General features: G+C 38.5%; 1 protein-coding gene across 1 annotated transcript in view; it reads left to right on the forward strand.

Annotated features, from left to right (window-relative positions):
• LOC140144877 (uncharacterized) overlaps nucleotides 1–12,677 on the forward strand; it is a 43,182-nt gene that overhangs the window by 12,909 nt on the left and 17,596 nt on the right. The window contains exons 4-5 of the mRNA XM_072166679.1: nucleotides 688–839; nucleotides 1,177–1,288. Coding sequence (XP_072022780.1) covers nucleotides 688–839; nucleotides 1,177–1,288 — 264 coding nt within the window. The remainder of the gene's footprint in view (nucleotides 1–687; nucleotides 840–1,176; nucleotides 1,289–12,677) is intronic.

The following is a 12,677-nucleotide window of genomic DNA, read 5'->3' on the forward strand; positions in this document are numbered from 1 at the left end:
AACCCTATGGGCCTGAATAATGAGCAAAATTTAGGGGTAAACATTAAAAAGACAAGTATTAAAACAAGAACATTATCATTCGATGGTGTCAAAGTACGTTAAGGTTTTGCAAAGTTTAAATGAATAATATGCATCCTATGATGTCAAATTACGTTAAGGTTACGCAAGGTTTTGTCAAGTTAAAAATGTTATACAGACATTACTGGCTATTATATTATTTATAGGCTTAATAGCTCTGCGGGGCTCATCTAGATGGGACCAACATTACAAGTAAGCCTTTACTATGGAAGTTTTCACGTCGCTTCCTCTGACAGTATGGCAGATCTAAAGAATAAACTAAAATACGGAATTGCCATTTTTAACTTGCCAACAAATTTCGTTACTTTAATGGGTTTTTTTAACTTGACAAAACCTTGCGTACATTAATGTAACAATACTAAATTACTCATTCATATATTTTGTTGTGTCAAACTAAACTATTTAGCCGATCATTCCACTACATAACACTGAAGTGCTCAATATTAGCACTTTAAGACAGTGGCTGAGTGCTTAATATTAGCACCTCAGCATGTTTAGTAGAGGGGACTAGGTTGATTTAGCATGATTGTAACTAAATAATTATAATCTGTATCAATTGAAATATATCCCAAACCTCATTCCATCAGCAACTTCATTTTCATTTTACAGATCACAGTGCTGTATACCTGGTAGATAACCCGCCTGGACGTCCAAATATTGGCAGACTTCAAGTCCAGTATGATGAAATTGTGACTGATGTATGCTTTGTGGGAAGCGCCAATGATAGGTCATGGGACTCAGTACAATTAAACAACTTGGAGGTTAGAAGAAATCATGTACAAGGACGATGATGAAGATGATGATGGTGGTGATGATGATGATGATGATGATGATGATGATGATGAAGATGATGATGAAGATTATCAAGATAATGATCATGAGATGATGATGACGGTTACGATGACGACGGTAATAATAATGATAATGCTAATGTAATAATAATAATAATCGAACCTTTCCTGACTAATTTCTATTTGTAATTATTAAAATATTTGTTAGACAATGATAAGATTGATTAAATACATAATTACTTTAGTATTACTTCAGTAGCTTGCGTACTTAAAAATGTAACTGAAGACGTTTCCAATATAATTGCAGGCGCTTTGTAACCAGCTTGGGTATCCCGGATCACTTCTTACATACAGTGTTGAATTAGATGATAATAGTTCTGTTGCTGCTAGGTATACTGATGATTATATCTGTACGATTGGTAAGATATTTAAGGATTGTATCATATCGTCGGGCGTATCACATATTGACGTATTTAAAACAAATACCATATTTTCAATATAATTCACTATCAGAGCATAACTTATTCTGCTAAAAATCAATATTAAATACAATACGTCACTATGTTAAAAGGACTAATGTCAATTTCGCCGACTGACAAATACGTCGTGCAAATACGTCTATATGTGAAACAATTGCGCAAATACGTCAGTATGTGAAAAGTACAAAACAGCAATTTTTACCGTGCAGTGACAAAGTCGCGCAAATACGTCAGTATGTGAAACGCCAAATTCTTCAAATTGCAGATACGACATACTGGGCTTGTGCAGTATAGGTGATCGGCAAATACGTTACTTTCATCATTTCAATTTTATTCATAATGCAACATAAAAACAGATATATTGAAAAGGAAAACAGTTAAGGGCAGACAAGAGGGTTGAGAAGGTACACGACCAGGCTCAAACATCCGCAGGCATAATAAACAACAGCACAATACAACCAAATATAAAAACAGGTTACAAAGGGGAAAAAATGTGATACAGACATTTCAAGGTTTCGCAAATACGACATAATTAAATTAATTAACATCTTACTGATTAAGACTCTTTGAGGCATGGTTTTTGGTGAATATATAGAGTAGAACATAATTTAAATTCATTGATGTGATATTTTGAATAAATAAAGAGTACGCTTACCTTTCTGCAATACTTCCCGGTATCATTGAGCATCTGCTGATAGCCAACATTTTAGCTGAAAACAGTCCCTTCCTGTCATTTTTGAACAAAATATGGTTCAAAAGTACGTACACTGCGCGTATATTCTGGCACAGCGAGGTAATGAAGAGAGCTATTTACGGTGGGGTATCTATTGTAAGCTATTAGGGTAGGCCTATAGTATATCTTCCCGCAAGTGACAAGATGTGTCAAGCAGGTGCATACATAAGGGCGGTATATTCAAACGGTATTGTCTGGATCATTGAGTATCGATTGTGCACGTATACACGGATGTGTGTGGTCCTCCCCAGGTTTTGACATGAATTACAAATGACGTCGTGAATGACCCAGCGTTTTCATTTTATTATTACAAAATTAATGGTCGCTTATCACGTGTCCTAAGAGTCGTACCAGTTCAAGTCATCAAAATTAATTTGTATTAAATGAAAAGCAAACAGACAAGTAGAGTCATATGTCTTTCTATGACTATTCCTACCAAAATCTGATTTTCAATACACTAGAAATGTGTTGATATGTATATCTTTGAAAATCGCCGAATGTTAAGCACAGTCACCGTGGCACAATAGGCATCTTTAGCATTCATAGTGCCTTGGCAGTGGTTCGAACCCTGGTGAAAATTTTAGTATTTTTTATTCTTTTTACTAATGCGCTGTGCCGTTTCTCAAACACGCCCCTGAATGAAATTGATGGGCAAGTACCCTTAAAGTTTGGCAGAGGCGGGGTTCGAACTCACGACGCACCGCTTTGGATATTCTATGAGCCTAGCGCCTTAGACCTCTCGGCTACTTGTCTTGTTGGTATCCATTTGAAACTTATTTGAACATATAATCGCAACTTCAACATAGGCCTACCACATGACAAGCAAAGGCAGAAAACGTACCATATTTTGGAATTTTATTTGCCTAAAAACATTAATGTGTATTAATAGCGTCCAATTGTTGTTAACTGCGTATTTACATACAGAAATCCGACAATAAACATGATAAATGGGCGTCTATATGGACAATACATTATATCGATTTTGACACGTGCTCAGAACATTTCCATGGTCAGTAAAATACTATATAGAGGAACCTACCATTTTTCTTGTATACACGTTCGATGTTTTTATCAATTATGTAAAAAATCCACATTAGACCCAAAAATTGACTGTTGTCGTCAAAACCATATGATTGTCGGCAAATGTAGTGAAAGCTATGTGATTGTCGGCGCGGCAAATTAAAAGTCATTTAAAAGATTAATGTGTTACGAAATTGTGCTGTTGTTACGTAATAGACCTATTGCGAATGTTATATTACTAATTTTAAAAATTTGTCGAAAATAATTGACCCCCCCCCCCACACACACACATTTTAGATTATTGCGTGCCGCCCTGACTAAAAAAAAATGGGTCTACATTTTTACAAAATATTTCCGTCGGCAAAACATCCTGTACACCCCCAAATCATATTGGTCTAGCGACGCCCCTGAACCCTAACCCCTAACCAGGGGGATGACACTCTTATTCACATTTTCATTTTACAACGCAAACCTATATCAAATGCCGGTGGTTTGCGAATAATGAAATGTCCGCATCCCAGATCAATTAAACCCTGGTATGAATTATTTATTAGCTTTCGCCACGATCCGTTTTGCAATAACATAAAAGCACTTCAAATAACAGCCCGTTGAGTTCAATGAACCACGCCCTGAAACCGATAGTGCCCCGTAAAGAAGCTCTAGCTCCCATTGACCTCTATACAGGTCAGTGAGCTCTCCATACACAAATGAACAAGTACAATAGGACAAGGCCAGCACCTATGACCTGCTTAGTGACATGTTATTTTGAAGTCTTCTAAAGCTTAATATCTTGAAGATTAGTATTCGTTTGTACATATATGGACTGCGCATTTATGATGCAAAATATTAGTTCTTATATAAAATTACAAAATATTGGTATTATGACACACGGTATAGGTGATATAAAACGACTAATAAAATCATGTCATCATGGCGTCATGTCAAAGGTTCATTATATCCCGTATGTTTGTCTAAATTAATTAATATTTTCAGAACAATTTCTACACCCATTTAATATGTACTCAGGTGGAACCCGACTTTTTTTAATTTTCATTTCTTTTTATGTAACAAATTCAGGTATTTCCATTGCGCGCGCTGCCGGGCAATACAAATTTAATGCTAACATTGAATAAACGCGGAATTAAGAATATGCGTTTCTAGTATATACAGCGTCTGACTCTACCTGAGGACCTAGCCTGAGTCCCATGGGCTCCAAGAATGGCTCTCCATACACAAATGAACAAATACAATGAAGGGTCGCCATTGCTCTCCATACACAAATGAACAAATACAATGGAGAGCCCGACTGCCATGCAAATGAGCCAAGTGTCCTCTCAAGGTATGCTCTGTGCCCTAACCCTAAACCCTAACCCTAAGACCAACGGGACCGCATAATCCGAGGCCAGATTCATTATTGTTAGGGTCTTAGGGTACTTAGGGATTAGGGTTAGGGTTTATGGATAGGGTAAGGGTTAGGGTTTAGAGTCATCAAACAAACATGTATTATATTTTGAGAAGTCCTATAGAGGTTGTTCATATGACGTAAATATGGCGGAGCACTCAAATGCATTAAACAAAAGCATGATTGCAATCTACCGCGACAGTTCGTCTCACACACATAACAAAATGCACTACGATCAAATAGGTTGACGACAACGTTTGATTGAATGCACTGCACTGCGCTATGATTACGGTGAACGGGTGAAGGACACTGGCTCAAATCCTTTGTTTGGAGCCAATCAATAATTTCACGCACAACCTCTATGGATAGAAGTCCCTAATATTCAAATGAGGTTATCCTTGAGTAGGTATCCGTGAGAGGGCACTCTATTCATGTGGTTTCTTTTACTAGCGTTGTTGCGGCTCCGGTATGCATATGCACCGTAGATCTTGATGAATAGACTTACGGTTAAAAGTCAATCAGCTGTATAATTTGAAGTACTCAACATGCGTGACACACCACGAAGAGCGTGCTGATATCAATCAATAAATCCGACATGAACTCGAATCCAAAGTATAATCACAGAGCATACCTTGAGAGGACACTTGGCTCATTTGCATGGCAGTCGGACTCTCCATTGTATTTGTTCATTTGTGTATGGAGAGTAATGGCGACCTTTCATTGTATTTGTTCATTTGTGTATGGAGAGCCATTCTTGGAGCCCATGGGACTTAGGCTAGGTCCTCAGGTAGAGTCAGACCATAGATGAACTCCTGGATGGGGCAGCTTTAATTAGCATGAGGCCGCATTGATATGTAAATAGCGTATTGTTATTTACATTTGCGCCCAGACGTATTGAGGGCGACAGTCATGTTATCCAGACGGAGAATGGCTGCATATGCCGGGCATGTCAATTTGCTGAGTGAAGGCTGATAATCACCTTTCTGTATAGGTAATAAGCTAGTATATTTCGTGTACCAGTAGGAAATAAAAAAAAATTAGTATCATATTAAATATATTAAATGTATAAACTTTGATATTTACATGAATTTGAAGAGCAGAGCTTCGAAATGTAGCTAAGTCAGGTGATGTGGTATTCTGCTGCATGTCCCCCTCTGCGCAGTAGAATTATATTCATAAAACATTGAATTTAACAGATATCATGGGCAGCCAACCACGATTTATCAGCATTTAAAATATATGTTAATTAACAAAGATAAATAATAAAGAGTACAAAATGGCAATTAACTAGTAAACAAGCCTGAAATCTTAAAATGTTGCCACGTGATTTCCCGAACACATGATATTTTTTTTTGAACATGTGACCACTATTCAGATTTACCGTAAATATTTGGAGTAGGCCTATGCTTGCACATCATGCACATACACTGTGCATTTCTTTACTTCCGTATAAAATCAATAATTCATCCTGGGAGCCAAGTAACATTGTCTGCTCAGTGCATATTGGTATTTTATTTTACTTGAGAGCATAATAGAAATACATAAAGACGAATAAGGCGCCATGATGGAAGGTCAGGTCGGGTATCAAAGGTTATTATTTAACTTAAATACAACTTGTATTTCCCACCTTGCCTCTGTCACATATTTCCTTCATATTATTGACAGCAAGTCCTAATTTTGACTTTGCTATTGGCAAATGTCATTTCATATCAAATTAGTAGACTTTCTTTGAATAAACATGTCACTGGTGCCTGATGGGAATACCCGTCCGCCATTTCATTAAACTGGATCGTTTTCGCCTGTTTTGTGCCCAGATGTATTGGGGGCGCGCTATACTCTCATTGAACAGGCAAAGTTCGCAAAATTAACAACGTTGTTATTTGCCAAACTCAATTAACATGATCCAAGGGGTCGAACATGAATTATTCATAACGAGCTATAACGGATCGATAACTGGCCTCACTTTCTAGCTAGTAAACCAGCTGAATTTTTCTTAGATTTTGCGTTGCTAATAGAACAACCGTGAATTTAGTGTCACCCCTTGGTCAGACGCTGTATGTACTAGAAACGCCTATTCTTAATTCCGCGTTTAGCCTAAATTTTATTGCCCGGCGGCCCCGCGTAATGGAAATGAAAATTTTAAAAAGCCGGGTTCCAAATGAGTACATATTAAATGGGTATAGAAATAGTTCTCAAATTATTAATTAATTTAGACAAACATACGGGATATAATGAACCTTTGACATGACGCCATGATGACATGATTTTATTAGTCGTTTTATAAATCACCTATACCGTGTGTCATAATACCAATATTTTGTAATTTTATATAAGAACTAATATTTTACATCATAAATGCGCAGTCCATATGCACAAACGAATACTAATCTTCAAGATATTAAGCTTTAGAAGACTTCAAAATAACATGTCACTAAGCAGGTCATAGGTGCTGGCCTTGTCCTATTGTACTTGCTCATTTGTGTATGGAGAGCTCACTGACCTGTATAGAGGTCAATGGGCCACCTTATTTGTGGGGCACAACTCCATCGGTTTCAGGGCGTAGTTCATTGAACTCAACGGGCTGTTATTTGAAGTGCTTTAATGTTATTGCAAAACGGATCGTGGCGAAAGCTAATAAATAATTCATACCAGGGTTTAATTGATCCAGGGATGCGGACATTTCATTATTCGCAAACCACCGGGATTCAATATAGGTTTGCGTTGTAAATGAACATGTGAATAAGAGTGTCATCCCCCTGGTATAATACACATAACAATGAGAGGGTTTGTGCATCGATGCATATATAATAGTAGTCCTCTTCAATGAGGGCGGTGGTTTTCGATTCACAAGCTTCATGGTCATCGCGGAGCAGAAGAAGCTCTGAAAGATTTTGAATATAGGGAAGGGGGGGGGGGGCAATTGTTTTGAGTCTGCTCCGAGACGCGACATGCTGAAGGGGTGGGTGCGGGAGGGCGGGTTTTGAAATACATACATGTTAACCTAAAATCAATTGCATTATGAATTATACCGTAAAATTAGGAATTTGACCTTAAAATACAATACAATAAAATAAAATAATGAATACCTCCAAATTATGAACTTTACCTTCAAATTGTGAATTTGATCTTAAAATTATGAACTTTACCCTTAAATTATTAATTATTGGGAGGTGCCTAGGGTACTTGGCCCCACCAAAATTATTGCCCCCCCCCCCCCCCAGCCCTCGGCGATTCATGGGCCACTGCGGAGTTGATTCGATTATATCAGTAGGTTCTTCTCCTGGCCTTGGAAAGCAAAATAAACTAGACTTAGCTGTGGTCTAAGACCACGAACACAGCCGTGTTGTGACCCCTTAAGGACCTTTGACCCCAAAATATATGAAAACCCCATAGACATTGGCTAATGTCAATGTATGTGTGCACGTGGCATCACTTTGCCATGTTATTTGTGGCAGAAGGGGCATTTTGAAGTTTTTGTCTCAGACCGGAAGTGACACCTTAATGACCTTTTACCCCAAATAAAAAAATACCACGTATACACTGAGTAACCTCAATTCATGTGTGAATGTACCGTCTCTGTGCTATATTTTTCTTGGCTGATAAAGTTTTTTGAAGTTATTTCGTTTTATACCGGAAGTGACCCCTTAATGACCTTTGACCCCAAATCTGTGTACACCCCATAGACACTGGGTAATAACAATGCATGTGTAAGTGGCATCACTGTCCTACGTAATTTGTGGGAGAAGATGTATTTTAAAGGTATTTCGTTTTATACCGGAAATTACCCCTTAATGACCTTTGATCCCAAATAAAAAAATACCATATATACATTGGGTAGACATAATTCATGTGTGAACATACCATCACTCTCCTATGTTTTTCTTAGCTAATAGAAATTTTTTAAGGTATTTTGTTTTACACCGGAAGTGACCCCTTAATGACCTTTGACCCCAAATCTATGTACACCCCATAGACACTGGGTAATAACAATGCATGTGTGCAAGTGGCGTCTCTGTCCTACATAATTTGTGGAAGAAGATGCATTTTAAAGGTATTTCTTTTTATACCGGAAGTGACCCCTTAATGAGCATTGACCCCAAATAAAAAAAATACCACATATACATTGGGTAACTCCAGATCATATGTGAACATACCGTTACTGTCCTATGTTTTTCTTAGCAAATAAAAAATTTTGACGGTTTTTCGTTTTATACCGGAAGTGACCCCTTAATGACCTTTGACCCCAAATATGTGTACACCTTATAGACACTGGGTAATTACAATGCATGTGTGCAAGTGGCGTCTCTGTCCTACGTAATTTGTAGGAGAAGATGCATTTTGAGCTGAAATCACGTTTTTGACCCCTGTGACCCCTGCGTGACCTTTGACCCAACAAGTTTCATGTGACATGTAGGGGCACGGTCAATGATAATTGTGATCAAGTTAGGTCAAAATCGATGTAAGCATGTGAGTGCTAGAGCAAATGTAATGGTTGACAGAAGAAAGAAGAAAGAAAGAACTAGACTTAGCTGTGGTCTAAGACCACGAACACAGCCGTGTGGTGACCCCTTAATCGCCTTTGACCCCAAAAAATATGAAAACCCCATAGACATTGGCTAATGTCAATGCACGTGTCCACGTGGCATCACTTTGCTATGCTTTTTGTGGCAGAAGGGGCATTTTGAAGGTATATCGTTTTATACCGGAAGTGACCCCTTACTGACCATTGACCCCAAATGTGTGTACACCATATAGACACTGTGTTATAACAATGCATGTGTGCAAGTGGCGTCACTGTCCTACGTAATTTGTGGAAGAAGCATTTTAAAGGTATTTCGTTTTATACCGGAAGTGACCCCTTAATGACCTTTGACCCCAAATAAAATAATACCACATATAAACTGGGTAACCACAATTCATGTGTGGACATACCGTTACTGTCCTATGTTTTTCTTAGCAAATAAAAATTTTTGAAGGTTTTTCGTTTTATACCGGAAATGACCCCTTAATGACCTTTGACCCCAAATCTGTGTACACCCCATAGACACTGGGTAATAACAATGCATGTGTGCAAGTGGCGTCTCTGTCCTACAGAATCTGTGGAAGAAGATGCATTTTAAAGGTATTTCGTTTTATACCGGAAGTGACCCTTAATGAGATTTGACCCCAAATAAAAAAAAATACCACATATACAGTGAGTGACTGCAGATCATGTGTGAACATACTGTTACTGTCCCATGTTTTACTTAGCTAATAACATTTTTGAAGGTATTTCGTTTTATACCGGAAATGACCCCTTAATGACCTTTGACCCCAAATCTGTGTACACCCCATAGACACTGGGTAATAACAATGCATATGTGCAAGTGGCGTCTCTGTCCCACATAATTTGTGGAAGAAGATGCATTTTAAAGGTATTTCTTTTTATACCGGAAGTGACCCCTTAATGAGCTTTGACCCGAAATAAAAAAAATACCACATATACATTGGGTGACTGCAGATCATATGTGAACATACCGTTACTGTACTGTTTTACTTAGCTAATAAAATTTTTTTAAGGTTTTTCGTTTTATACCGGAAGTGACCCTTAATGACCTTTGACCACAAATCTGTGTACACCACATAGACACTGGGTAATAACAATGCATGTGTGCAAGTGGGGTCGCTGTTCTACATAAGTTGTAGGAGAAAATGCATTTTTAGTTGAAATCACGTTTTTGACCCCTGTGACCCCTGCGTGACTTTTGACCCCGCAAGTTTCATGTGACACGTAGGGGCATGGTCAATGATCATTGTGACCAAGTTAGGTCAAAATCGATGCAAGCATGTGAGTGTTAGAGCAAATGTAATGGTTGACAGAAGAAAGAAAGAAAGAACCTGTAAGAAAAAAGACACAGCCGTGACTAACGTCACGGCTGTGTAACGAACCTGTAAGAAAAAAGACACAGCCGTGACTAACGTCACGGCTGTGTAATTCTATACCTCTCTCCTCAAATATTTCGGGCAAAGTGAATTTCTGGGGTGGGGTAGACAACTTTTGGCCAAAATTGGCGCAACAAGGTTACATTTGCCATTTGTCATAAAATGTGTATTCTTGTTTCATGTCATAAACAATGGCGGCCCAGGATTTTTTTCGGGGGCATGGGAGGGGGCTACATCAACCAATATTCTCCCATGTCCCCCCCCCCCGGCGCCGCCTGTATGTATTTGTTTAAACTGAGACTATTATACCTAGTCTCAGGTTTAAATGAGGTATTTGTTTATCTTAATTAATATTGTACATGTACTAAATAAAAACCGAAGGGGTGATATAGGGCTGATTATACTCAGGGGGGGCCGGCCTAGATTGGCTCAATTTTGACGTTGTCATTGGTTTTACACGTAAACACAAAAATGTCTCAAATTATTCCAAAACTGTACGTATGTTATTAAGCACTATTTTATCAGTCTAAATCCGTTGAGGTTCGCCAGTGAACCTCATTGTAAGTACTGTTTTTTTAAATTTTTTTGGTATGAATAACGCACGATATGTTACGATAGGCCTATATACTGAAAATTTCCCCTACGTTTATCAATGAGAATACGTAGTGTAGTGGTTAATAAGCTCGCCTCCCACGCATAAGGTCCCGAGATCGATTCTCCTCCCCGGCGGTGATTAAAAATTTTTCTTCTTCTTTTTTCTTTGAATTTAAAATTATTTATTTTCATGTGAAAATGTATATATTGCACTGGGAAATATATTTTGTGCTTTTTTTTTCTGTAATGGGGCCACCCGGCCAATAGAGCTAAAACGGATCTTGGCTCCGGGAAAAATAATTGCGTCCATCGTGCAGGCAGTGTTGCCGTCATATTTTCTGTTTTGTTTACGCTTTTGGCTGTTGCCACATTGAATAATGTAGTCCACCATCGTCTGATTATACTGGCCTTTGAAGTGGTCAGGCGCCCTCTCTCTCTCTCTCATCATAATGCTCTCTCTCCTCCCCCTTCTTCTCTCTCCCCCATATGGCCCCAACCCACCCACCCCGTCTCTCTCATTCCCTCTCACCTCCACTCTCTCCTCTCCCGGGAGTGAACTTACAAGTAGGCCTACGTCTCGTGTGGACACACTCGCAAGTTACAAGCAACGCTCTGCAGGGTCTATTGTTCTATTGTTTCCGATTAGAGCGCTGACATATTCAGTCCCAGAACAACGCCAAATATGGATTAAAAGACCTTTGACCTTGGATGTATAACAGCATGTTATGATCTAATGGGAAACTGTGCACATCAACAAACACCATTTCTATCAAAAGGCAACAGCCGATATAATTTGAAACCACATAAATTACTAGAGTTGGTTCTTCTCTTGGATTTGGACCAAGCTTTAGAATATCGAATGTTGCGTTTTGAGATAAAACAAACCAGAAATTTATCACCCATTGTAAAAGATATGGCACATGTACCGAATACATGTACATACATTGGCTGACCTTGTGGATTTCCTGGCCCAGCCATGCTAACCACATAAGGAGATTATACGATTACCCTAGTGCAGCTATTGTCATAGCAGGGTATTATTATGTAATACTCCTGATCCATATTTGGTGCTCTCTTGGACTGATTATATAGCCCTATTAATAGGGATGCCCACTCTCAATACAGTTTCCACTAGAACGATTTTTCATTTACTGTGTGCGTGCACTCACACACGTATTGTCTATGGAGAAACTGATCGATACAAGAAATCCCAGGCATGTTAAATGGCGTACATACTTGTTTTGATCCAAATGTAGGCCTATATCAGGGTGTTTCAAGAAATTCCTGATTCCACCAGAAAACATTCACCAAACTTTTTCCTGTTTGGGCAGTAAAAAGAGAGGACCTTCCTGCATGAAGAGATCAACTTTTTTTGATGAAAAATTTAATGAGATGAGAACTACAACAGGTTGAAGTGACACCATTCCGTGCATCAGGTGTTCAAACGCAATTATCTCCAAATTTGGAGTGAATCAGACAAGCAAACTTACATACTCATAAAATTTAACTATTTATGAAGACAAAATGTGTAGGATGTTAAGAAATTTAAGAATGTTTAAGCCTACCGCGGCCCATCTCAAATCATGCACTTCCCCGTGCACTTCTTACTACCATGTCCATTTCATAGGGAGTATAAAACCGGGGACCATCATGGCTTC

Source organism: Amphiura filiformis, unplaced genomic scaffold (assembly GCF_039555335.1).
Source record: "Amphiura filiformis unplaced genomic scaffold, Afil_fr2py scaffold_91, whole genome shotgun sequence".
In the NCBI taxonomy this organism is placed as follows: domain Eukaryota; kingdom Metazoa; phylum Echinodermata; class Ophiuroidea; order Amphilepidida; family Amphiuridae; genus Amphiura; species Amphiura filiformis.